The sequence below is a fragment of the Microdochium trichocladiopsis genome (genome assembly GCF_020744255.1).
Source record: "Microdochium trichocladiopsis strain MPI-CAGE-CH-0230 chromosome Unknown B0I36scaffold_8, whole genome shotgun sequence".
Classification (NCBI taxonomy): domain Eukaryota; kingdom Fungi; phylum Ascomycota; class Sordariomycetes; order Xylariales; family Microdochiaceae; genus Microdochium; species Microdochium trichocladiopsis.
Genome location: NW_025763551.1, coordinates 3,270,859 through 3,295,954, shown reverse-complemented (window position 1 = coordinate 3,295,954; position 25,096 = coordinate 3,270,859). Strand labels below are relative to the sequence as shown.

The 25,096-nt window shown below is 56.8% G+C and overlaps 11 protein-coding genes across 11 annotated transcripts; 5 read left to right on the top strand and 6 right to left on the bottom strand.

The window, feature by feature from the left end:
- Nucleotides 1–283: 283 nt before the first annotated feature.
- B0I36DRAFT_331212 (choline dehydrogenase) lies at nucleotides 284–2,762 on the top strand. The gene is made up of 3 exons (XM_046154957.1): nucleotides 284–419; nucleotides 492–2,567; nucleotides 2,636–2,762. The coding sequence occupies exon 2, from the start codon at nucleotides 499–501 to the stop codon at nucleotides 2,449–2,451; it is 1,953 nt and encodes a 650-aa protein (XP_046009956.1). The 5' UTR covers nucleotides 284–419; nucleotides 492–498; the 3' UTR covers nucleotides 2,452–2,567; nucleotides 2,636–2,762.
- A 936-nt stretch (nucleotides 2,763–3,698) lies between these two features.
- B0I36DRAFT_331210 (uncharacterized protein) lies at nucleotides 3,699–4,463 on the top strand. The gene has a single exon (XM_046154956.1). The coding sequence runs from the start codon at nucleotides 3,770–3,772 to the stop codon at nucleotides 4,106–4,108; it is 339 nt and encodes a 112-aa protein (XP_046009955.1). The 5' UTR covers nucleotides 3,699–3,769; the 3' UTR covers nucleotides 4,109–4,463.
- A 3,516-nt stretch (nucleotides 4,464–7,979) lies between these two features.
- Nucleotides 7,980–9,607, top strand: B0I36DRAFT_248763 (uncharacterized protein; the record flags this gene model as incomplete). The annotated part of the gene is made up of 4 exons (XM_046150413.1): nucleotides 7,980–8,129; nucleotides 8,213–8,730; nucleotides 8,826–8,890; nucleotides 8,967–9,607. The coding sequence occupies 4 exons, from the start codon at nucleotides 7,980–7,982 to the stop codon at nucleotides 9,605–9,607; spliced, it is 1,374 nt and encodes a 457-aa protein (XP_046009954.1).
- Nucleotides 9,608–9,934: 327 nt separating this feature from the next.
- B0I36DRAFT_248260 (phosphatidylinositol-specific phospholipase C) lies at nucleotides 9,935–11,719 on the bottom strand (the record flags this gene model as incomplete). Its single annotated transcript, XM_046150371.1, has 1 exon — nucleotides 9,935–11,719. The coding sequence occupies one exon, from the start codon at nucleotides 11,717–11,719 to the stop codon at nucleotides 9,935–9,937; it is 1,785 nt and encodes a 594-aa protein (XP_046009953.1).
- Nucleotides 11,720–12,780: 1,061 nt separating this feature from the next.
- B0I36DRAFT_366261 (uncharacterized protein) lies at nucleotides 12,781–13,158 on the top strand (the record flags this gene model as incomplete). The annotated part of the gene is made up of 2 exons (XM_046159265.1): nucleotides 12,781–12,925; nucleotides 13,013–13,158. The coding sequence occupies 2 exons, from the start codon at nucleotides 12,781–12,783 to the stop codon at nucleotides 13,156–13,158; spliced, it is 291 nt and encodes a 96-aa protein (XP_046009952.1).
- A 630-nt stretch (nucleotides 13,159–13,788) lies between these two features.
- On the bottom strand, nucleotides 13,789–15,268 carry B0I36DRAFT_249431 (MFS transporter, MCP family, solute carrier family 16, member 6; the record flags this gene model as incomplete). Its single annotated transcript, XM_046150476.1, has 4 exons — nucleotides 13,789–13,937; nucleotides 14,006–14,099; nucleotides 14,188–15,060; nucleotides 15,119–15,268. 4 exons carry the CDS (start codon nucleotides 15,266–15,268, stop codon nucleotides 13,789–13,791), a joined length of 1,266 nt encoding a protein of 421 aa, XP_046009951.1.
- A 319-nt stretch (nucleotides 15,269–15,587) lies between these two features.
- B0I36DRAFT_161498 (uncharacterized protein) lies at nucleotides 15,588–16,863 on the top strand. The gene is made up of 2 exons (XM_046148669.1): nucleotides 15,588–16,784; nucleotides 16,856–16,863. The coding sequence occupies exon 1, from the start codon at nucleotides 15,678–15,680 to the stop codon at nucleotides 16,656–16,658; it is 981 nt and encodes a 326-aa protein (XP_046009950.1). The 5' UTR covers nucleotides 15,588–15,677; the 3' UTR covers nucleotides 16,659–16,784; nucleotides 16,856–16,863.
- Nucleotides 16,864–17,257: 394 nt separating this feature from the next.
- B0I36DRAFT_248007 (uncharacterized protein) lies at nucleotides 17,258–19,337 on the bottom strand (the record flags this gene model as incomplete). The annotated part of the gene is made up of 6 exons (XM_046150349.1): nucleotides 17,258–17,608; nucleotides 17,678–17,969; nucleotides 18,025–18,303; nucleotides 18,387–18,537; nucleotides 18,630–18,830; nucleotides 18,905–19,337. Coding segments are annotated over 6 exons (1,707 nt in total), but the record flags the coding sequence as incomplete, so codon positions are not given.
- A 951-nt stretch (nucleotides 19,338–20,288) lies between these two features.
- B0I36DRAFT_249336 (beta-lactamase/transpeptidase-like protein) lies at nucleotides 20,289–22,138 on the bottom strand (the record flags this gene model as incomplete). Its single annotated transcript, XM_046150465.1, has 3 exons — nucleotides 20,289–21,385; nucleotides 21,437–21,565; nucleotides 21,613–22,138. The coding sequence occupies 3 exons, from the start codon at nucleotides 22,136–22,138 to the stop codon at nucleotides 20,289–20,291; spliced, it is 1,752 nt and encodes a 583-aa protein (XP_046009948.1).
- A 399-nt stretch (nucleotides 22,139–22,537) lies between these two features.
- B0I36DRAFT_294888 (C6 zinc finger domain-containing protein) lies at nucleotides 22,538–24,139 on the bottom strand. The gene is made up of 2 exons (XM_046151826.1): nucleotides 24,034–24,139; nucleotides 22,538–23,977 (listed from the first exon to the last, which is right to left on the bottom strand). The coding sequence occupies exons 1-2, from the start codon at nucleotides 24,081–24,083 to the stop codon at nucleotides 22,567–22,569; spliced, it is 1,461 nt and encodes a 486-aa protein (XP_046009947.1). The 5' UTR covers nucleotides 24,084–24,139; the 3' UTR covers nucleotides 22,538–22,566.
- Nucleotides 24,140–24,489: 350 nt separating this feature from the next.
- B0I36DRAFT_331202 (uncharacterized protein) lies at nucleotides 24,490–25,017 on the bottom strand. Its single transcript, XM_046154955.1, has 2 exons — nucleotides 24,997–25,017; nucleotides 24,490–24,934 (listed from the first exon to the last, which is right to left on the bottom strand). The coding sequence occupies exon 2, from the start codon at nucleotides 24,889–24,891 to the stop codon at nucleotides 24,598–24,600; it is 294 nt and encodes a 97-aa protein (XP_046009946.1). The 5' UTR covers nucleotides 24,892–24,934; nucleotides 24,997–25,017; the 3' UTR covers nucleotides 24,490–24,597.
- Nucleotides 25,018–25,096: the final 79 nt, after the last annotated feature.

The window sequence follows — 25,096 nt, the reverse complement described above, 5'->3', positions numbered from 1 at the left end:
GTGCGGAAGTTGCACCGCCTGTGCTCCGGTGCTGTCAATGCTAGCACCTGGGCCGCTGGCAATGGCCAGACTTGGAGTGCTGGCCCGTGGAACTTTCTGATGGATATTGTTGGGCGACAGCTGAATGGTCGCTTGGCTTGACAAATCAGTCGCAGCTATTGTTGGATATCGAAAGACTAAGGGCGACCACGTCCGGGGCCTCCAGGGATGCACCCGAGGAAGGCATGGGTGCGTGTAGATGGAGTCATGGAAACCCATTCCGCGCATGCGTGCTGCGATTCTCTCCGCGAGCTATAAGATTATCGCAGTCCCTCCATTGCAGCCTTCCTGTGCTTCTGCTCGCCACGCTTCGACGCTACTGTCGTGCATCCAGTCACTCCTTTCACTACATCCAACTGCTAACCCACGCTCCTTTCATCGTATGTAGGGCCTCCGGCAGCCTCTCGTCCTACTCCGCGCATTCTCGGCTGGTATGCTAACCTGTGGCACAGCATCAAAATGTTCTTCAACCGCCTGGTCGGCTTTGCCGCCACGGCCGTCTCTGTCGCCAGTGCCGTCGACTTGACTGGCTACGAGTATGTCGTTGTCGGCTCCGGTGCCGGCGGTGGCCCCGTTGCTGCCCGCCTTGCCATGGCCGGCCACAAGACTCTGCTGCTTGAGGCCGGTGACGACCAGGGCGCCAACGTCAACTACACCGTTCCCGCCTACTCTGCCCGGTCCTCCGAGGACGAGGCTCTCGCGTGGAACTTCTTCGTCCGCCACTACAAGGACGACGTCCGCCAAGCTCGCGACTTCAAGACCAGCTACCAGACCCCTGATGGCAGCATCTACACCGGCCTCAACCCGCCAGCTGGCTCGACCATGCTCGGCACGTTGTACCCCCGTACCGGCTCTCTCGGCGGCTGCACCGCTCACAACGCCCTTATTGCCGTGTACCCCCACCGCTCCGACTTTGAGTACATCCGTGAGCTGACCGGCGACGACTCGTGGGCTGCCGACAACATGCGCACCTACTTCACCAAGCTCGAGAAGAACCAGTACCTCCTGCCGGGTGTCGAGGGGCAGGGTTACAACGGCTGGCTCGAGACCGAGACCGCTCCCCTCTCCATCCCGCTGGGCGACCCCTCGCTCCTCAGCGTCCTCACTGGCGGTGCCTTTGCCCTTGGCAACCTGACCCAGAACATCTTCAACCTCGCCACCCTGCTCGCCGGCAACGCCAATGCCGACAGTGTCGAGCGCGACACCAAGCCCGGCTTCTTCCAGATTCCTCTCTCCACCAACGACGGCCACCGCACCGGCTCCCGCGAGTTCGTTCTGGCGGTTGCCAACGCGGTCAACGACGATGGCTCCAAGATGTTCCCCCTCGACCTCAAGATGAACACCCACGTCACCAAGGTCACCTTCGACCAGACCGTCACCCCTCCTCGTGCCAACGGTGTTGAGTTCCTTGAGGGCCAGTACCTCTACCGTGCCAGCCCCCGCTCCAAGAACGCCGGCACCGGTGTTGCTGGTACTGCCACTGCCTCCCGCGAGGTCATCGTCGCCGGTGGTGTCTACAACTCTCCCCAGCTCCTCAAGCTGAGCGGTGTCGGCCCTGCTGCTGAGCTGCAGTCCTTTGGCATTCCTGTCATCTCCGACCTGCCCGGCGTCGGTACCAACCTCCAGGACCACTACGAGATCAGCGTCCAGGCCCGCAAGGACAGCAACTTCACTGCTCTCGACGGCTGCACCTTTGGTCAGAGTGGCGACACCGTCGGCGCCGGTGAGGATGCTTGCCTCGACCGCTGGAACAAGCCTATTCTCGGCGACCGTGGCATCTACTCGTCTTCTGGTCTCGCCGCCACCATGTTCTACAAGTCGTCCACCTCGCCCGACAACTGGGACATCTTTGCCTTTGGCGGCCCGGTCAACTTCCGCGGCTACTTCCCTGGCTATGCCGTCAACGCCACCCGCGAGCACGACATCTTCACCTGGGCCATCCTCAAGGCTCACCCCCGCAACCAAGCCGGCGGCGTCACTCTCCGCTCCGCCGACCCTCTTGATGTCCCGGACATTCACTTCAACTACTACGACACTGGCTCCAGCGCCGCCGACTCGGACGCTGACCTGACTGCCATGACCGAGGCCGTCAAGCTTACCCGCGACGCCTTCAAGCGCCAGCTCGTGCCCACCACCGAGGTCCTGCCTGGCAGCGACGTCGTCTCGGACGAGGATATCAAGACTTACATCAAGGACGCCACCTGGGGCCACCACGCCTCGTCCACCTGCCCCATCGGTGCCGACAGCGACCCCATGGCCGTGCTCGACTCGAGCTTCCGCGTCCGCGGCGTCGCTGGCCTCCGTGTCGTCGACGCCTCCGTCTACCCTCGCATCCCCGGTACATTCACTGCCGTCTCGACCTACATGGTCGGCGAGAAGGCTGCTGATGTTATCCTCTCCCAGCTCGAGTAAAAAGCATCAGCTCTCATATTTCGGTTGAAAGAGAAGGAAGCAAAAAGATCAAGCGGGAGATGGGAAAAGTCTCCGCCTCTAGATACCCATGCTATTACGCTCAGTCTGTCAAACGTGTACGTATATGACCTCATAGTCTAGCAATGATAATTTCGTCATGTTCACTACTAGTGTCTGTTATCAGTGATAGCGACGTGCCAGGCACTAATCAACAAAAGCCTACACGTCAATTTGTGGCAAGTGCAGTATTTCTTGCATTGTCTGCGCGAACTAATTCCAGTTTCCCCAGCGCTGTACCGTGCTATGCTGGCATATGCAAGGTAATAGCGAGCAAAGTCGCAGTATCACCAATTACCTTCATTGCCCCGGTCTTGATGAAGATTTTGAGTCATCAAGATACAGATTATGCATCATTGTACTTCAAATTATTCGCTTGTTTGCACATTTTGAGCGGCTAGCACTACATTGCTCTCCTGGCACTGTGGACGAGGTCAACAGCATGTGATCGACAGGCTAAAGTGTCGTTCCACACTGACTATTGTAACGCAATGGCCAGGTCTAACGGCACAAAAGTATTGGGCACTTCACTCACGTGGCGGAAGGGCCTATGACTCGTGTCCGCAGACTTTTTCCTCTTTTTTCTTTCTTTTTTTCTTATGGTTTTCCTCTGCAGCTGCAGCTGCCACGTAAGTTGCCATTGTCCACCGTGTTGAGAGTAACAGCTTTACTTCGGAATTACTTTTTGACACCTTTGTCTTTTGTCAACCGAATATTGCTTTGTTTTTATTTTCTATGGTGGCACAGTAAATCCTTTGAACCACGGCAGACGTCACCCCACAATGACCTTGATCACATGCGCTCCCGGGATTTTGAAGTGACATTCCGTTTGTCAGTCTGTTCTGACCATCAGGGACGAGGATGCGCGGGGATCGTCTGACGGCATCCCAGATCTTGTTCATCCGTGCTGACCTTGTGCAAGTTATCTCCGCACGTGCTCTTTCAGGTCGTGGCTCAATACAGCAAGACATAAAGACCCTGTCACTGCCGGTTGGAAGCATTGGCCAACCACATCCCGTGATAACAGCGACGTTGCCATGCAAAGCTTAATTACATTTTCGGTCTTGAAACAGGGATTCATTGGTCAAAAAGGACACGACGGTGCCGAGGGCTATTGGTTTTGAAAACTGCGCAGCTCTAGAACAGAGCTGTCAAATCTCAAAGCTGCGATGGTTTAATTCTGTCATATCTGATCACCATCCCTTCTTTTCTTGAACGCTGGGCGGCATTAGGGCTGGGGTCGACTGTCATAGGCACATGGATGCCCTGCTTATCGGCCTCTCTGGCTGCCTCCAAAGCACGAGTCAGCTCCCTTGTCGTGGCTCAGGGTAAGGATGCATGCATCGCAGATCCCCCTCCCCAAAAGACAAGGAACGGGGGAAAGGCCGGCGGCTCAGGTCGGTGTACCGTCTGCGGACAAGATCGTCCAGAGGGCAAGTCGTGGCGACGAACCAGGAGAGACAGTGCGTATCAGCAATCAACGCCAGGGGAGGCGCAGCCCAAGGAGCGAAGGGGTCGTCACCAGCACACGTGGGGGAAGACAGGCTCAAACCGAGCTGCGCTAGGTAGACACGCAGATGAGCGAACTCAATCTCGCTAACAAGGTCTAGGAGCCCGCTTGCTCGGATCCAACGCCGGTGCAGCAGCCGCAAGCGGGGCAATTAACGAGGCAAGCGCAGCGTCGATATTGCGCAAGGGCCAAGAACGCGGAAAATGGCGTATTAAAAAAAACACCAGAATCTGATACAAGAAAAAGGCGGCAAGCGTCAGCTAACTAACGGGTGGCGCACGCTGTGCTCTCCCCTTTCATTTTGACTTGACGTGCAGGGATTAGAGCTCGGCGACCATTAGAGGTGGAGTCAGTCAGATGGCATGTTGAAGGAAGGGCCTGGTTGTTGTAGAGATTTGCCGAGCAAAGTCGAACGAAGGATCAATAAGCACTACTTTTTTTTTTTTCCGGTTTCCCAATTTTTGCTTTTTCTTCCCTCGTAACGTCCATCCTTTGGACTAATCTGATGGCATCATGGTCTGTGCTGCTGCTATTGGCATGGTTGTTCTTTCGCCGCCGCTTGCCGCAAGGGGCGAATGTTGTCAGGGGTTGTGGGTGGTTTGACGGCCGGCCAGCCGGTAACGAATCAATGATCATGACCTCTTCCTGCCTTTCGGTTGCCGGGAATACGCCGATCTTGGTCATTGGCGTCGACAGTCCCCCGACACTGCTGCTGCTGCTGCCAACTCTGGCATTACCTACGCTTATTCAGAAAGCACAGGCCAGGGACATGGACATGGGGGTTCACACCAACTAGTAAGGGTCAAGGGCTGGGGTCATCTTTTTCTTTGGCTGACGCGTAACGCCAAGTGGCGACTGCCGAGCCTCTGCATTCTTCCCTGCAGGAATCATCCCAGTTGCCTCTGGACAAGGGTGAGGAGGGGAGGTGATTTGCCGGAGCATGTGCCGGTGGTTGCTGGAGTCGCGCCGTGGGACACGCTCGTGGCCTGGGCTCTGTCATTTGGTTGCGTTTCAGGAAATGCTGTCGTCACGTGCTGAATTGCTGACCGCATTCTGTCGTCACTGGGTATTCGTATGTCCTCGTTTTCATGGCCAGCTCGGGACACTATTCCGATGCCGGTTTGCATTCAATATACGCACGCACCTCATGCACAATTTCCATGCATGACCCAGGACACAGGCAGCAATCTTTGAATGACATGCTCGTCGCTGACACGGGTCCCGTCGTAAAAGGGATCCGCTGTGGATTTGGAATGGGTACTCGAGCCTCTGGTGCCCCATCCATCCACGGTGAGGTAATAGCCGTATGATGGTGGAGAAGGCGTGTCCACCCCAACCAACTGGCTGGGAGGCAACAGAAGGACCGAGACACGGACAATTTGCCCGAGAGCACTCCCTCTCTCTCCTGATGCGTGCATACATGCGCGCTGTTCTCCCGCGGAGGGCAACCTGACCCGAATGTGAGTCCCACGTGCCGCGCTCAGGAACACACAGTCATTTCCATGTAGTATTGCAAGCCAAGCGAGTATACTCTGGGCTTTGCCTGGCCAAGAGCCCTGGTGCCCGCCGCGAGACGAGGTGGTTGTCTGGTCCTCGACAGACTGACAGGCCACCAACGTATGCGGAGTCGTCGTGTGCTCGTCCCACAAACATGTGGCATGGAGTCACCCAGCACACTGCGACGTGCCAAAGTCGAGCTCCGATGCAATGCAACATTTCCAGAACCCCCCTTTATTGTCCCTCACCGCTTGCCGCATCATCTCTCATCGTAGTGTGTCGCCCCCTGGCTGGACCTCCTTTGGGAACCCAGTTCTCGTATCCCTGATCTCCACGCGGACAACGTCCAGCTGTCTCAGCTGTCACACGAGTATATTGTGGACTTCATTGTGGACAGACAGATGAGCCTACGCTTGCGTAGCTCGCCTGGCCAAACCACCAAAAACGACGATTTCCCCACCCACATCTGGGTGCTTCTCTCCGGGCTCTTCTGTCAATGCGTAGCGGAGTTCCAGTGTCGGTTCAGTCAGCAGCGATGCATCACTTACCAAGCTGCTTTCTGTGCCGCCCGCCCCGCATGCCCCGTCAAAACGGCGCCTGTGTCAATATTCGTCTCGAGATGATTTCCTGATACAGCATCTTTTGCCGCATTGGCGTGGCCCAGTCCGCCGCACAGACTGGTTCGAGCCCTAAAGAAACGGACCCCGAAAGTGAGGCTGAGAGTTCTCGACAGGTGCCCGCGATGCGGGTGCATAAGGGACTACCATTGAGCTGTACAGGCATCGAGAGGCATATCCGGCCCTGTTTTTGGAGGTTGCGACTCGTGGCACCTGAACCATCCTTCCATCCGATCGCCTTCTTTACACGTTCCATGTCCCGCCCCCCTGTCACCCAGATCGTAGTTTGCCCTCCTGCCGAGAAAAACTTCGGCGGGGCGGAGAATGTGCGGCGAGGGCGGCGGCGGCCAGGAAGGCCAGCCGGAAGCCTGGTCCCCATTCGGGCACAACACCCCAGTCAATAGTCCTGTTAGCGTGTTCGAGAGCCCTGCAGGGAAATGTTGAAAGAAGCAGGACCGGCAAGCGAGGGCGTCGGCCAACTCCACAAGTGCCCCAAGCACCCCAAGCAGCCGTGTTTACGCGGCCGTGCGTCCCACAGCGGGGTGAGGGAGAGACGACTAGGCTAGAACGCTTCAAGGAAACAGCGCCGAAACCAAGGCTGGTGGTGATCGCAATGAAGCTGCCGAGCTCCACCACCATCAGCAGGGCAGGCCAAGAGTCTGGGAAAAAGGGACCCTGGAGGTCGAGCATGGAGGCGCACCTGCTCGAGTAATTGGCAATAAGACGGTCGACAAAGGGCCAAACAATGCTTCCGCCAAGCTGGCATGCGTGAGGTGCACGGAGGCGGCGACAGAGGCGCACCGCTTGCTCCTTTTAGCTTCCGGTCGACGCAATCATGACGGCGACGGCGCGTGAAGCTGTCTTCCAATCTGCAGCACGACCTCCGGTCGAGCCGGCGGCAGGCAGATGGCGTCTCCCAGCCAGTGCTAAGGGAAACCCCTGCCTCGAGGAACCGGGCCTGAAGCGCACATCTCGCCGCACAAGCATGCGTGCAGGGTTACATCTGCCCAGGCTATTGCACTGATCTGCGTCAGACTCTAAGGCGGCGGTACCCTTGACATGGCTCTCTGTCTTCTTTCGGAGGGCTTTGCTGCTGCTGGCCAGCCCCCAGCCCACAGTCCTAAAGAGAATCCCTGGAGACGTCCTGTCATCTTGGGAGATGGGACTGGTTCGTGCATGCGAGTATGCTGTGAGACACAGGGGTTGACGGAATACGCCGAGGTTGGTTCGTGGGCGCGGCATCACTGCCGGGCGGACGCTCGCCACGTGCGTTGCACGGCATGCATTAGATCCAAGTAGCGTGGCGTCAAAAGTTTAATAGGCTTGCCCCTAGAACGTGGGCGGTATTAGTTGTTTTGCAGGGTACACGCACTACCGAGGGCACACACTGCCAGAATACGCGCGCTCCAGTCCCAGCCCAAGGTGGTTCTCAGGGTCTCTGGAGACTGTGCTCATATTAGCGTCAACGGTGATGGTGGCAACTTGTCAGACCCAGTATTGACAGCAGTAGTGCAGGAACGGAGCCCCTTTCGCGTAACGGCCAGCCCGCACCGGACGTCACCCAAGTCTGCGGCACAGCCCGCGCGCGGGCAGCCCTGCCTGCCTTGACCCGGCGGAGCAAACTTCCTTTATGTATCTGAGAGGTCCCGCCGTGGTTCTCTCCGCGGGTCCTTCTTCTCCGCTTGGCTCCCGTCCGTTGGTGTCGTTCGTCTTTTTCGCCATCTGATTGTGCTCTTCACCTTTGACCATTACGCTCCTTTGTGAAGACACACGAACCCCACGACCAAAGTTTTGCTCTCGGCCAGCAACGCAAATCGGACCCGCCAACCCTCGACGACGCCGCTGCCATGGCCGTCGAAAACCGCGGGCCGCAGCTCCTAGGAGTCAACTTGCTCTTCCTGACGCTAGCCGTGATCGCAACATCGCTACGCTGCTATGTGCGTTTCGTGATGGTCAAGGCCTTTGGCCTTGATGACTGGCTGATGGTTGCTGCCACCGTAAGTCTCCTTCCGAACGCCCAGGACCGGCAGTAGAACCATCATCATTGACATCGGCTCTGCTTCGTTTCACCGACGTACAGGTCAGCTTCATCATCTACATTTCAATGTCAGTGACCGGCGAGACCCACGGCACGGGTCAGCACCACGCCGCACTCGAGCCGGAGCAGGTCACGACGGCCATCAGCTACTGGTTCGTGTGCCAGCTGTTCTACGCCCTCACCATGATCGTCTCCAAGGTGTCCATCGGCTACTTCCTCGTCCGCGTGACCGTCCGCCGGCTGCACGCGTGGATCATCTGGGCCGCCGTGGCCATCAGCATCGTCGCCGGCATCACCTTTTTCTTTGTCGTCCTCTTCCAGTGCCACCCGATCAGCGAGTACTGGATGCGCTACGGCCGCGGCCAGGTCGGCCCCGTCGACAACGGCTCGGGCACGTGCCTCAACGTCGAGATCATCATCGCCCTCGCGTACCTGTACTCGGCCTGCAGCATCGTCGCCGACTTCACCCTCGCCCTGCTCCCGGCCTGGATCATCTCGAGTTTGAAGATGGACCGCAAGTCCAAGATCCTCCTCATCCCGCTCGTCGGCATGGGCACAATGTAAGCGCCCCCCCTCTTCTCACGCAAGCAGAAATACACGTTCAGCTTTAAGGACTAGCAAAGAAGCTAACACATGATGTTTCCAACCTCAACAGTGCCAGTGCCGGTCTCGTCGTGCGTTCGCCATACCTGCTGACCTTTAGAGACCCCGACTTCCTCTGTATGTTTATCTTCCCAATCATCTGATAGTTTCCGCAGCAGATGTGAACAGTGATAACTAACCTCCTCCATTACAGACGCCACAGTAGACATTGCCATCTGGTCCACCGTCGAGCAGGGCCTCGCCATCACGGCCGGCAGCCTGGCCACCACGCGACCTCTACTCCGCATGCTAGGCCAGAAGCTCGGCCTGGCGACCTCGCACCGCAAGACGGACGACGGGCTGGGGTACTCGTCCGGTGCCGGCGGCGCCGGCGCTAACCGCTCCGGCGCGAGCGCGCTGGGCGGCGTGCCCCACAAGCACGGCAACAAGTCCCAGGTCGAGTCGTACGTCATGTCGTCGAGCAACCGCACCACCCGCAAAGACGGGACCTCGTGGGACGGGCTGGACAGCGACCCGGAGGACGGCATGATCTTGCATGAGCAACAGCAACACCACCACCGTGGCAACGGCAACGGCGGCGGCGCGATGGGCGGCAGGAACGGCGCGTTTTCGTCGGCCGTGCCCTCGTCGTCACATGGGGTCTCTGGTGCTGGTGCTGTTTCTGGCGGCGCTGGCGGTGGCGGCAACGGTGGAAGCAAGAAGGGCCACAAGTCTGGCATGCGCACGCGCACAATGAGCGGGAGCGACAGCCAGGAGGAGCTGCAGTCGTCTGGCTTGAGCAGCGACAACGTCGTGGTCACCCGGAGCTTCCTCATTACTGATGAGAGGGTGTAACCAGAAGAAAGAAAACGGCAGGTTTTCAATGCGGGTGAATAAAATAAAACGGGGTTCCTTAATAATGCATATATATACACGGCTTCCAGCACATACCACCGGTTGTTTGTTTTCTAGTCAGTCGTTTAGCAAGCTTTGGTTGATTTTCAAAAATGGGAAAACGAACTTTGGAAACCGCCATAAAATATGCGACTTGGCTCATTGTCCAAGGTCACTCACTCCATTAGGCCAACAAGGCTGTGTCACTACCAAGGTCGCTGATCGCAACTACAAGGGAAATACTATGTCCGCGCAAAAAGCCAATACTCCGACTGGAAGGCTTCTACCTCACAGATCCTCAATCTCAATCTTGACAAGCAGAGAGCAGGTCGTCTCATGACCCTTGAGGTCCAACATACGGATGAAACTCCACCCAGGCACGGCATACAACAGCCGAATGGCGGCGACCGCGAAGATGGGGTTCGTGGCAAAAGAGACGTCGCTCTTGATCAGGATCCTGAGGAACACGAGCTCTTTGCCGGCGTCGCCGTCGTCGTACTCCCACTCGAGAGTCTCATTCCAGATCGGGTCCGTGACGGGGGGATTCTCGTCATCCTTGTGCAGCAGCTTCAGCCGGTGCTGCTTGTACGCAGACGTCTTGCGCTTGGGTGGGCTGTCGCCCTTGATGTCCGACGGGTGGATCAAGGTGCACGTCACGTACGGCCGGATCTCGTCTGCCTCGTCCGCATGGCCTGGCGGGACGGGCACGTCGGTCGCGCCCGCCACCAGAACACGCAGCTTCTTCATCCGCTTGGTTGCTTCGCCGCCGACTGGGGCGTACCCCGCGCGCAAGGCCGCCGGCTTGAGCAAGTACCCATCGGTGCCGCTGAAGAGAGCCTCGTTGAGCTGCATGCTCGCCCCGAATGTCTGCCAGTTCATGGCGCAGATTTGTGCACCCACGCCCCAGAACGGGGTGGGCTTGAGGTTCTTGGACGATATCCGCGTCCCCTTGGGGAATACCCTCATGAGGTGCTTGGCGTTGTGCCTGGCAATCTTTTCGCTCGCGGCCGGAAGGTGGCTGGCAAGTCCGGTCTCGGAGACGTTGATGAGGTGGTGGTGTGGCCCGTCCTTGAGGATCTCCTCGTACCACGAATTGTCCCGTGGCTTGACGGACTGCGCGTACACGCCGAGCTCTGCGAGCTCTGGGATGATGATTGTCGACGGCGCCGCCTGCTTCTTCTGCTTGTAGTTCTTGCGCGCCACCCGTTCTTCCTCGTCGTCGGATGATGACGAGGACGAATCGTCGTCGCTGCTGCTGCTGTCATCCACTTCGCCCGGGAAGTGGTATTCGACAATGACGACGACTTTGGAGCCAAGCTGGTCGAGAGACACATGGTCTCCGGTGCCTTCCTGCTCGCGGTGGCCCTGCTCGCGTACCGGCTTGCTGAGTAGGCGGTCGCCCAGGACCTCACTCATGATCTGCGCCAGGCGAAGTTGCCCATGAGGGCCGCAGTGGTTCTCGAGCGAGATGACGATGGGCGCAGCACGGTAGCCGCGCGCGGAGGCTGGCTCGGCGGCCTCGCGGTCGACGACGTCCCTGATGGTCTCGCAGACGGCACGAAAGGGGATGTGGGAGACGAGGGTGTAGCCGTGGGTGACCTTTGGCTCGTCGGTATTGTCATCGTCGTCCCAGGCGTCGACCTCGACACAACGGGAGCCCGTGTTGAGCGCCGTCTCGTAGGCAGTGGCGGAAGACTTGCCGTGCAGCTGGTGGCCCATGAGATAGGTGTTGTGGCTGGACGAGATGAAGTACTCGGGCAGCGGGTGCGACCTGTCTGTGAGCTCGGGAGGGACGATGGCGTGTGGCCTCTCGAGCAGAGAGCGAAGGGCCGGCGAGAGGCTGGTCTGGCCAGGCTGGGCATCTGCTTCGCTCAGCACGTTCTGCTTGACGAGAAAGGCTCTGAGGGCGCTGCTGACGCGGAGCTGTGTGTCTGTGACGTTGCTGTGGCGGGCTCCGTGGCCGCCTCCAGCGACGGTCGAGTCGTCAATGGCCTCGCCCACATCGTCGTCGTCGCCACGGCGCTTTGAGAGGGGGTTGAGCCTGGCGAGGCGCGCTGTGATTGCGTCGGCCATGGTTTTTCGATGGTGAGAATGTTCGGTTGTTGAAGTGCGACGACAGGGAACGCGGTTACTTTACAATAAAGGCGACGACCCAATGACGGAGCTGAGGCTGACCACGACGCTGTCGTAAGCAGGCGATGCGATTCCTGTTTGGCACAGCTTGGCGGGGAGGGAAGCGGGGCAGCGGCGTGCTAAGTGCCAGCCGCACCGCACCGCGCGCGTGCCTGGGGATGCACGGCTATTGCGTGCCGGTTGCCATGCCTGCTTCCATCTCTTCGCCAACGTCGCCGGTCGCTTTGGCCAAGGGGGAAGGCGGGGTTTCTAGACATCTGCAGATCGTGGCTGGGCTGATCTTGTCCTATTGGATATGACCTGTGCTCGTCCGTGGTTGATGGCCGTCTTGTTCAAGTAAATCTCAGTGTTGGGGTGTTTGGGCTTGTCAGAAACAGACCATCGGGGGGGACCGGCCATGAGTTAGCCGAATCGATCCAAGAATATATTGACAATGCCTTTGTGGAAGCAACCATAGCAGGTGCTCGGGCAACACGCAACAGGTAGCAAAGCGTTTGCACATATCGTTCGATGACGTCATCGCCACGACTATAGTCCACCCTCAACGCCGAGAGTCGACCTTCACAAAGCAACAACAAGCGTTGAGCTGCGCGTTTCACGGCACCGCCTGAGAGCGAGACTGCAATGATGTTTCGCACGAATATTTCGCCCACAAAATGTAGCTCAGCCCTCTAACGCCTTCATTCGGACTGAGTGCGTGGTACAAATTTATAACGCCAGTCCCACGCGCGACAGGTCTAGTCCGAGTGGTGACCCCTCCATAACCGCAGCTCTCGAGCTGTATAGCTCATCATTACATCATGACTCCGTATACTCGTTCCATGACAGCTACGGGCCGTGGATACTGTATCCAAACAATAACCCGTCGCACTGGTGTAGAAGCTATATAAACGAAACTCGTGGTCCGGACACGCTGCATGCTGCCCCTACTTGGTTCAACACACATATCGCGAACCCAGCAATCAACCCAAACCAACCCCCCCTAACAACGCCAAATAATCATGTCTGCCCACAACTCCTCCGCGACCGGCTCCAAGAATGCCACCGGCATGGCCAGCTCGACCACAACCCCCGCAAACGCCGGGATCGGCGAGGACGCGCCAAAGGCGTTCGATGAGCAAGGAGCCATTGGCAAGCAGTTCACAGGTACGGATTGTGGCCTACCCGCGGATGCAGCGCAGAGCTGCAGAGATAGACTATCGATTGCTAACCTTTTGTGTGTGTGCGCAACAGAGAAAGGAGCGCTCGGCGGCACGGCCCAGGCGATTGGCGGCCCGCTGGCCAAGGACGGCGCCATCGGCAAGCAGTTCACCACCGACGGGGCGATCGGCGGCTCTGTACAGGACACGCTGGGCGGGACAAAGAAGAAGAGCAATTAAGAGCATACCAGCAGTGTACTTTCCACATGAAGTAGCCGAATAGCTACCAGAAATCAGCAGATCCCGAATCGTGGGCCACACTTTGCTCTTGCGCTGCCAAGATCCCGTTTGTGAATCGGTGTGGCGGACTGTGTCGCCTGCGCACCCGTGATTTGGCAGATGAGGATTGAACTCCGCTGGCGTAATCAGTACACGCATATTCCAAGTTGTTTTTGTGCTCCATGCGATCAACCAGTTCACTTACCGCGCGACGCCAGGCACCATAGACGACTCACAACCCCACCCGTTCAAGAGGAATAATGCTACTGGAAAAGTATACCGGGCCAAGGCATATGCCGACCGTACGTACGTATGTGTCTAAGCCCTGGTCGTCAGGAGCGAGCCGTTTGGACAGAATTTGTTACAGGTTCGCCAGTAGGCCCATCACTCCGAAGCCCGAATCAAGGAATGAAGTCTTCTTGCTTGATCCTGCAATGCTGTATTGTCTCCAAGCCAATTTTGGAGGGGGACGATTGCTTAGGTGCCGACCAGCCACAGGTGCTCTTATCTCCCAGATGGACGTATCTGTGAGGACAGAGAAAGAGGAAAGCACTTCTTGCCGTCTTGTTGCCGTGCATGCTTTGAAGGACTTCAAGGATGGTTTTTAGATCTGTTTACTTTCCACAAGCCTGCGATGAAGACACCGGCAATCATGTAAGAACAACCGGCAAACAATTGAGCATATAGATATGCCCTTGGAGACGAGAGCCCGCGTAAGACCAAAGCGATCGGCTCCCCACCTGAAAGAATAATTCATGTCAGTAGACCTTTTCGTAATCCTGAAAAGTCAGCAGTCCCGGTGACTTACAAGCTGATGGAATCACTGTGGTAGCCCAGGCCAAGGACAATAAGGACTGGGTTTCCTTGAGGCCGGCAATCTCTACCGCCAGCGGTCCAATGGTCTGCGAGTGTCAACTTAGCTTGCGTGGATATATGGGGGAAGTATTTTCGCCCGTAAGCACAAAGCTGGCACATATACTGAGCTCTTACCATCCAGAACACCCCAAGTATTGCCCCACAAAGTATGGCGAAGACCAGAGTCAGGGCAAATGATCTGGCAGGTATCCACAACGCAAAGCAGATGACTCCGCATGCGAAAGTGAGCGAGGCGGCTGTCCCGATCCGCGAGAAACGGTCGCTCACGATGCCGATGATCGGCCGGCCCAGAGCAGTCCCGACGTTGAGGAATCCGATTATGCTCGTCGCCTGTGACTCGGACAGCCCGATAGCGAGGCCGAAATCGGACAGGGAGAAGAGCAAAGTGACGTATCCAAACATGCTGGCAAAGGTCCAGCAGAGGAGCAATATGACTTCTGTGCGACAGAGCAGCACCACGTCGAAGGCGGCCTGAGTGGGCCTGACGTGCTGGTTCCGGTCTCTGAGCACAAGAGTCGCGATGAGCGTGGCGGTGAAGGCGACGAGGCCGGTTATGCGAAGCGTCCAGTCGATGCCCACGTTGCGGATGGCAGCTGCCGTTCCCCAGGTGAATGCAGCTCCTCCAACGCCCGAGCCAGCAGAGCTGATGCCGTTGGCCACGCTCCTCCTCCTTGAGAACCACTGCGACAGGACGGCCGTGCTCGGCACTACCAGAGAGCCGATGCCGATGCCGACCAGGGCACCCTGTGTCAGATAGAGGTGCCAGACCCGCGTGGAAAGAGAAGCGAGGCCGTAGCCAAGAGATTGCAGAAAGCAGCCTGGGATCATGACGGCGTGGATGCCAAACCTGCGAACGAGATGCGTGACGAGCGGGGCGACGAGCATGGCGCAGCTGAAGTTGAGTCCGCCGACGAAGCCAAACTCCAGCGGTTGGGACCCATGGAATCTATCCGCCGACATATACTCTGAGAGGTAAACTCCGAATGACTTTCGAGGATGTCAGCGTTGTTTGCGTCTCGGCTGCCGAATGAGCTGCGCGACCTACTGAGGTAATGCCCCAGGTGAAACCGTTGAGGATGAAACATGCACTGACGATGACCCAGCCATATCCCCCGTCGGGCGGGGGCGCAGTGATCGCGTGGGTGGGAGGCTGGGTGATCGTAGTTGTCGTAGTCGTGCCTCCTGTGTTGTCCATCGATAGCCGTCACAACTCAACAGAAGGTCCATCAATGGGCCTTGCTGGTGCCTGTAGTGACGTTGCGAAGTCCTACGGCACTGTCGCCAATTATACCAGGTCACTCAAGGTCTCGACAGTGCTCAGGCACAGCCATTGCCGCAGTGGAGGCTGTTCTTTGATTGGGCAGACCCCAACGGTGACATATCACAGAATTGCCTAATGCAGACTGGTGCGAAAAGGGCGGCATAATCCACAAGGAAACACGCCGCCAGTGGCAAGAGTCAGTGTTGTGATGACTGGTTTACAGACAGCTGCAGTACCTGGTCCGACATTTGACCTTGAAGGCTGGGTTCTGGCACAATTCACTCGTTTTCACGCTCTGGCTTTTGGTCAGATTGTACTGCACTGTGGCACATCTAACGGTCAGATGCCATCGGTGTCAGAGGGTTACCGACCCACAACTTTTGGCGGCTGGAATCAGATGACGTACGCGGGGGCACAGTCATTCTCTCCATCCTGCAATGATACTGGATGGCGCGGCCTGATTGCGGATCACAACACCTCCATATGCTTTGCCCGACACGGCACACAGCCTTCCATCACCAATTCTCGCTCTAGATACGCGGACCGCGTCAAGTCGCGGCCCGAGGAAATGGGCATCCGCCCTCAGAAGCTCTCGGAGCACGGCGCTGTCCTCAGGTGGTCGTCGAAGCCCCCCGCCGACCGGGCTAGCCGTGTTCGCGAGAACCAGCGCCGGTGCCGGCAGAGGGCCAAGGACCGCGTGGCCGACCTTGAGTCGAGGCTCGCATCGACGCAACAACAACTGCAGCAAGCTCTGATCAAGATCGAGCAACTCACGACTGAGCTGGACCGTGCCCGCGGTCGGGGCGCTGACGGCGCGCCAGCGGGTGTAGACGACAGGGCGGAAGCACCGGGCTGCCTGGGGGGAGCAGAAACCATGAACTACTCTGCACATCGCAGTCTCGAACCGGAAATGGGCGTGGACCTGCCATCTCAGCAAGCGCCGCCACGAGGCCGCCCATCCTCGAGCTCGCTGGGTCCCTGTAAAACAGGCCCTCGACGAGACGATACACCTACGACGCAGCATGAAGCAACAAGTGTCAGACCACGACCACGATCCATCTCTCCAATGGACTTTGCCAGCGCCATTAAGCTGGGAGCAAGCCCCGAATGCCATTACTACCCTATGCTCAAGGAGGGAGAATCGACGATGTCCTGCGGAGACGCGTACAAGATCATCCTAGAGCAAAACTACAGCGGCCTGGATGAGAGAGCAATGCTGAAGTGGCTAAGACCTGGGTTTCGGGGGCCTGGCGCGAGTGACGAGGGATGTCGTGTACAGAGCAGCATCCTGTTTGCCTGTCTGGACCGCCTCAACCCTTTGTGACTGCTCGTTTCCGCAAGCACGCCATCTATGGCCTGCCGTTAGCTGTAATCCCAGCACGTCTGACTTGGTCCATGAAGTTCCTGTCGCACCTCACTAGATCATCTCGATCCCGCTGAGCCTTGTAGTGTGAGTTGCAGCATGTCGATGCGGTATTTCCAAATCCAGACTTGCAGTACCAATATCTGTATGATCCTCAGGAGACGGCTGCATAGTGCGCCTTGTTAAGCATTGATGGGCACGTGAGCCCAGGCACGTGCGTTCATTCGCCTTCTTATTACGGCATTACTGTTTTTCAAGCTTGCCATTCGTCCCGGATGTTGCGCAGATTCCCCTGATTTGATGTCCACGTTACAGCGCCAACTCAGAGGAAGTCGTTTCTCCAAAGTGGCTCACAAAGACGATATGCCCGGTACTGGTTGTTTTCCCAGTTCTTGCGTCCCCCAATCCTTTTCCAGCGCTACTTCGGCAGCTGCGCCCAGGGTTGGCAGACGCAGATAGTGGAAGCACCTCTACGCAGCCCGGTCTAGGCGGTCAGGCTGCTAGATCTCCGTCACTGCTATGTTCCTGCGCTCGGCTTTGGCATGCTCCTGCTCAGGCGATCATAACTCTGTACCAAGCCAGTCAAACGAGTCCATGAGCTCAAAGTTGAAGTCGAGCCCGTTTGGGAACTCAAACTCAATCTGGTTCGCCATGGACGATGCATCCACACTGCCGGCGCCGTTCAGGGTCTGATCCAGCACCATCTGAATGACCGTTTTGCAGTCGTTGCACAGCGCCGCGTTCGGTGCGGCGGGATCCACCCAGTCGAGGAACCCAACCAGCAGAGATAGCTTCTGTATGATGGACGAGCGCGTGATCTGCGGATCCTCCGAATGGCGGCCGTTTGGCAGAGTCGGCTTCTGCAGCTCTTTGCAGAGTATGCCTCCGGCCGGCGCGCCGTACGCCATGAGCTGAACGGTCCGATGCGTCAGGTCTATCATTGAACGCGGGACTTTTTGTGAAAGGACATTGTTACGTACCATCCACTGGAAGTTTGTCTTCATGACCGCGAACCTCTCAAAGTTGGTCCAGAGCGCCAGCGTATTAGACACCATTCGAAAACTCGTGAGCAGCAGATGATTGGACGAGTCGTAGCCTCTCTTGAGCATCAGCCGGCCCAGGAAGAAGTCGTTCTGCAGCGCCTCCGAGCTTATCATGAGCTTTGTGAAGACTACCGCTGTGGGGATTTCGGGGTTGCTGATCTCCTCGGGCCGGTAGGCCACACAGGCTGGAAATTCGGCTATCGCCGCCGCTTGTCGGCGTGAGATGTCGCTAGAGATCAGTCAGCTATGAGAGAGCAAAACTCGGGCGATGCGCAGGCACTCACAGAAGCGTGATTAGCGTTGATTCCGGGTCGCCATTACTCCCAAGAGCAATGGCAAGGATGTTGTCTCGGAATTCCTTGATCATGCCCCGTGCTCGAAAGCAAGTAGACCCTGACAGTGTACCCTTTTTGCTCCAGCCTCGTTCGTCCAGATTGTTCGCAGCCACGAACTCCAGGCGACTCTGTGGCCCAAAGAGATCATCGCTTTCCAAATCCAACGGCAGAGGAGTCGTCATGAATCCCTTCGATAGGAGTGGTGGCCGGCCGGTGAAAGAGGAGATGCTGCATGCTCGTATGTGTTTTAGATCGGGACGAAAAGAATGGCTGCATGGTCAAAACGATTTGAAGGAAACGGCCACACGCACGTCTTGTCGGTGTCATACACCATTCCGGAAACCGTCCTTTTCAGCTCGGAAGCGAATGTAGGCACGTATGACTGAGTCAGAATCTCCGAGTGATAGCCCAAGAAGGTCAAGCATGCTACTGTCTGCGCATGACATTTGCTTGTCCTCAGACCTTGACAGATACGGCGTTAGCGGAGTGGCTCATGATGTTGCACTGTGATCTCCATTGTATCGAAGGAAGACCACGATCATGCGCGCACTTACTTGCATCGCCGGACGTCATGCTTTCCAGTATGGTCCAGCGATGATGTAGATTCAAAACGAGCAGGTTCCCCTCTGAGAACTCGTCACACAACTCTAAACAGCTGTTCGTGTGTTTGCGCCAATCCTCTTCGTCATTCGAATGCGGCTTCCGCTCCGCCGGGCGGCCCTTCCGCGTGAGCTCCCAGAAGGTCAACAGAAGACCTAGTGAATCAAATGGATTAGCATATAGTTATTTGAATATTGCGGAGACTTTGCTGCGAGCTGCTGCCAAATACCTATGGATTCCCAGCGCAGATTGGGGCCGCTGAACTGGGCGATCCAGTGCCTTCCCTCCAGGTCATCGTTGACACGCCGTGCCGTGCTGATACAGATCATGCGAGCCATCCGTCTAAGGTCCTCATCGTTGCGATGCGTACCCAAATAAGCGCCAAAGATGTTTGCATCGTACAAAGCCTCGACTATGACCATGGCAATCCGATAAATCCAATCATGCATGAGGAAGTACTCCTTGCCGACGATGGCGACGTCCTCGACAACTGGAATACGGCGGAGAACAGCGACACCCCGCGCAATCGAGGCCTCAGATATCTCAGGCTCAACTCTGGGTGCTTCAGCGTTGCTCTGTGCCCAAGCTGCGGGTTCTTGGGTAAGGAGGCTCTCTCTTGCCTCGTCTATGACGGTGGTGTAGCTTGCATAGCCGAGGTAGCCTGAAGGCCTAGGGTTGGCGCCTGAGCTACTGCCAGGAGTGCCGCCGGCTTTTTGAGAGTCGTTCGGGAGTGAGTGTCTCGGCGACGATGCTGAGCTCCGGGGTTGCGCTGTCTCGAATGCGGTTATCGAGTGGGCCGAGATTGTGTAGGTGCAACGAGCCTCCCCATTCTTGCGGATGCATCGTTGACAGACTGGCTGGCCGTGATCGCATGCTACCTGTTCGCATGTTAGAGTTGCTGTGACTTTAGCTGAAAGCGACGAGGGGCAGGCTGACAGACCTTTCGGCGACGGCACGGATCGCAGGCCTGCAGTCGACCGTTGAGCCGGCGTAGCTTATGCCGGGTCGAACTGGACATGACTCGACTGCGCAGACTTTTCGCATCTGGAAACAGATCTTGATCCAGGTGCAAATCACAACTGGTAATGAGAAGAGAAGAGAAGTCAATGCTGTTGGGGCGTCGCGGTACAAGCGGCTTCGGCCTCGGCCTCGGCACCGCTTATAGACTAGCGTACAATTATGAAATGGCGCCCCTGATACTTCACATCATCGACGCGATTGTGGCAGCTTGGCGGATCTAATGCCTAGCGATGCAGGACCACATAAATCAACAAGAAGGTAACGGGAATAAAATCTACACTATTTCCCCTTCACCATCACAGGTGGCGAGGTACAAGACCTGCTATTGTGTGGTAAGTAGCAACGGAAGTGGGCGCTTTGTTGCATAACTAGGTTCTCGTGAATGTTGACTATGGAGTTATGCACGAGATCATGCAGGACATCAGACCTGATAAATCTTCATAGTACACTTTCTCAAAGCATGATCTAGCATATCTGTGCGGGTACAGAAGCGAGTCGCGATGTCCATTGCTCAATCAGCCGAGCATGGGCCATGGTTAACGTTATGCATGTGCCCATAACGGGCCAGAACAGCCGAACGACAGGACGGTTTCTCAAATTCCGCCCGCTTCGCGCACCAACTTCAACCTCAACATCCTCACATCCAATGCCTCGGCTCTTCCGTCCTCTCCCATTTCAAACACCCAGTCGTCCAGCGTCGTTGCACCATACGTCGGTGCGCCGAGAGACGTCCATTGCATCAGGCCAGGATCCTGAACCTCCTTCATGTCTCCTGTAGCATTGAAGAAGCTGGCCCGGAAGCCTAGGCGTGATATAAATGTCCCACTGCCAGCGCTTCTCTTGCGTACCGTCTTCAAGAGGGTTGGAAAGAGGCGGGCGGATTCTCCGGCACCGTATATCTGGAGGAAAGGGCTAGATGGGCCGATGACCTCGACACCTCGCGAGATCAGACTCTTCACCATGAGCCCAGGCGTATCCTTGTCTACATGTACTGTGACAGAGCTGTTGGAGGCTTTGTCCGTGAAAGTCGCCGCGAAGTTGTCCCGCGCCTCTCGGCGGGCCTGCTCCTCAGCCATCGGGAGAAACACCCGGCCTACCGCGTTCATCAGGGTCTCTCTGACGGCAGCAGAGTTGGACTCGGTTGGCCCAGCAGACAGTACGACAGCTCCCATCTCATGCTCAGGCGCAAGGATCAATGCCGCACGGTAGCCACCAATGTCACCCTGCTTCGTGTATAGCTGTGACAGACGCTGACCGAGCATGAGATGCCGGATCTCCCACGGCGCACCAACTGCTGACCCGAGAACGCCGGTCTGGCTCATCGGCTTCAACCACCTGCGCGTCTGCGCGGGTGTCAACGTCTTCGACCCAAGAATGGCGCGTCCAGCTTTGACCATGTCGGCAGTTGAGCAGTATATGGAACCGGACGGGCTGGAAGGTCCCAGGTCCCAGTCCCAGCCGACGGCCGACTCGTCGCCGGGAATGACTCCCCCGGAGCTTGGCTTGGATGCAAAGCTGCTTGAGGTCATGTTGAGAGCAGAGAAGATGTTTGTGGTGATTGCTTCGCCTGCGGTCCTGCCGGTGATGGCTTCTTGGGCGTATCCGAGCAGAGTGTAGGCGACATTGGTGTACGCAGGAGAGTGACCACTGGGGAAAATGGGATGCTGTTTGAGAAGTTGCGAGATCATTTCTGCGCATGTCAGCCCACAGCGCTGGAATATATGAAGTGATGTCGCCTTACCGCTACGGCTGCACGGTCGCAGCACCCCTGTGACGCCACACACGGGGATCTCGCTAGCTTCAAGGGGTGGTAGTCCAAGTGCCTCGCCCTGTTGAGGAAGCAGTCCAGCTGAAAAGTCGGTCTGAGAGGCTGTCAAGAGGTCAGCCCTGCGCTTTGACTTCATGACAAGTACTTACGATCACGTGGAATGCCAGCCAGGTGGCTCGCAAGTTGCCCAAGCGTGACCTCGGCCCAGCGAACGTTGTCAATGTCGTCGTACACTGTCCCCGACTCTAAAGTGTCCGACAATGCAGCTAGCTCAGGAACATATTTCGTGATAGGGTCACTGAAGTGCTCATCCCCCACCTCCATGAGAAACGTCCATACGCTGAAAACCTTGGACACGCTCGCGATCCGGAACACCGAGTCCCTGTCGACTTGGGAGACACCGACATTGTAGTCTGGTGTAAAGTATATTTCGTACAGAGGCTCTTCTTCGCTAGTCGAGAAGACGGCCACGGTCCATGCGGTCTCGTTGGCTTGGATAACTGGTGCGCCCGCGATCGACTTTTCGAACTTGTGCACTGCTGTTTTCAGCGTGTCACTTCCATGGAGAGAAGACGGCGCTGGGAATGCTGGACCAGCTAGGCCAGCTCCAGGAGGCACTGTGCTTTGCTCTGAGAGATTGCAAAGGGCGCCGAGAAGAGCTGTGGCCCGCTTCATGGTTCCAGTTGGCTTTGTCCGGATGATCGAAAGAGCGTAGAGACGAGAGTGAATGGGTGATTTAAGAAAATTGGTAGAATGAATGAATGCTTTGGTCAGGCGAAGATTAATGTTGCTTGCGTCTGGAGGAGTACTCTTATATGCTAGAGATCAATAAAATTGCGCAGGGTGTAGACATTGCCATGGTGTCGTCTCGTCCATGCCCACCCCCTCGCACTGGACCCACATTGCGGATGGTTAGGCCATTCATCACAGCCCCAAATATTCAGCCCAGGCCGTCTGTGTTGAGAAGGCAAATATTTGGCGTTTGTCGCTGTTGCCTGTTCGACAGCTGCAGGTCTTAAGACTCTCACAATACAGGCATGAGCCCGTTCGTGGGGCGGATGTTGCTTGCATTGGCTCAATGTTGTACTGATCCTGACTGGCATTTATTCAGCGTTCGTAATAACCGAGCTTGATATCCAATCCAACTTCTCTGCCACAGCGCTTCCCTCGAGATATACGAGGTGTATCCGCCGCCGAAAGACCAGGTTGCCCTGCTCATCAAGATGCTCAAACACCTCATCTTCCACGTATGAATCTCTGATCCTGCTCCGATCATCAGGAAGCTCCGCGTCGGTCATTGGCAGCCCTTCATCCACCAAGATGCCGTGCTCATGCTCCACTATGCACTTTCCGATCGCATACATGGTTTCTGCATCCCAGAGTGACTCCCTGACATTGGCCAAATCTCGGAGCACCTTGAGAGCCTCCAGTCGTGTAGCCAGATGGCGGCACTTGATGACCGCAAAATGCAACAGCGGCGCTGTGCCCATGCTGAAAGTGAACTTCGTCGTTGATGCCTGTTGATGAATTATTTTGGCCAGCCTCACAATTTCCGCGAATTCTGCATGGAACCAGTCGCTGGCTGTTTCCTCTCGGTGGGGAGCAATGCTTGTCCATACCCAGCCGACTAAAAACCTCATGCGCAGCAATGACCGTGCAGTGTCTGCTGCAGCTGTGTCAACCGGCAATGCCTCGAACGCGATCTTCCAAACCATGAGGTCCCTCAGTACTGCCTGTTGCATGTTCCAAACATCGGGCGGGATGATCAAGTCGTCGGCGCCTAATCGGTACGCGTCCAGAGATCGTACCAAGCCGATTGCCTGGGCCAGAAGCTTGTCCATTGCAGTGGCAGCAGCTGCTAGACTCTCGAAGCGAGATTCTTGCGGCCTCGACGATAGGGACGGGAACTCTCCAGACGAGAAGAAATGCGGGAAGATGCTGAGGTGCTGAAGCACATCAGCAGCCGCACTGTCTGGGGCTCGACACGTCCTGGCGAGGAGAATCCCATGCCGACAGTGTGTAATCGCAGCTGCTGTGTTGCCACGCAGAAACTCGATGCAGATGAAGAGTACCGACGCAACGAGAACCGCGAACTCTTGCGGCTTGCTTGTTGCCACGAGTCGCAAGGCGTGGTTGTAATGCCTCAGCACCTCTTCTTCGCACAACGAGTCCTTCCAGCTTGGCTCGAACCCTTCGTAGAGCAAGCTGATGGCGTGGATCCCGTGCATCACCGCCGCCTCATTCATAGCCAGCTGCATTACCGGGTTTGTCCAGAAGCCATTACCCAATGAGCCATCGAGTACTGGGGCCACAACGGAGCGAAAGTAGTCCAGGCTGCGGGCCTCTTGCTGAGGTAGTCCGGGGCCAGGGACTGCTAAGAGGGGCGGTTTGGCTTGCAACAGGTGTTGCCAGGAGTACGAGCCGATTGGCGGGCTGAGATATGTGCAAGACCGGCCTCCGACGTGGCACCGGTTGCAGACCGGGCGTGCTTCATCGCATTTGACCTTTCTTCTTCTGAGGGCCTGTCAGCCAACATCTCCGCCAGAACATTAAGACTGAGAGGTACTCACTTGCAGGTGACGCATCCTGTTCGCCTTTTCTCTGAGCCTTGTCGTGCCATGGGTCTTGCCACTCATGTTCTTACCGTGCCAGAGCATGTGGGAGAGCTAAGGTGCCTGGCCTTGTTGATGGAGCAATCGCCGCGGAGTCGACTGCTCTTGGATTGACTGACGCAGGGGCCACTGGAGCGGCGAATTCGTCGGTGGGGCAAATGCGAACCCCATGCCTACAAATCGTGTGTTCACATGGGTGCCTGCCAGGCCACTGTGCGAGCAGGAGGCGCAGCGGCGTACCTGTGTCAAAGGAACCGAAGAGCACGAACAGTTTGATAGTCACGACCGCGTTCGCACACATTGTGTGGACTGACGGCAGCGGAGTTTCACATGCACGATTTAATCATTATTTACCACATTTGCTTCCCCATTTTCCCTGGTTCCAGTGATTCATGGAAACCTTGATTCTTGTGGGTCAACTATGAAATCCTCCAGTCACTATACTCTAGCAAGGTGTGACGCCTGAATTCCTCTTCTGATACTGAAAGCCCGTGACGCAGCCATCCGCTCTGCCCACTGCTCTCAACAGTTCTGCACCTTGTAGGCGTAGAAGTTGTTGACAGACACCTTCGTCCAGTCGCTGCATGTGGAAGCGACCGCACTCCCGCTGCATGCGCTATTCGACCACAGGTACAGGCAGCAGTCCTCGCTGGGATCGCGGTCCCAGTGGAACATGGTGTTCTCTGGGTGGAACGATTTGCGGCAAGGTGTGTTAGTCGATCCGAAGGGGGCTTTGCGGGCGTTGGTAGGGCCGTGCTCGTATTGCCAGGCCATAGTGGCGGGGATCAAAGCGAGGAGGACGGCGGTGATCTGCATCTTGGCAGTGGAGACGAGGCCTTTTGTATAGAAGGAGAGCGAGCTGGCGGAGATGTGAGTTAGGATAATATGGCAATGTGGCTGTACTGCTGGTCAAAGACTTACATTGAGCTGGGTAGTTTGGTTGCAGAAGCCCTTGATTGTTGGATCTCATAATGGCATTGTAACGTCCACATCAAGGCTTTATATACTTGCAAGAAGCATT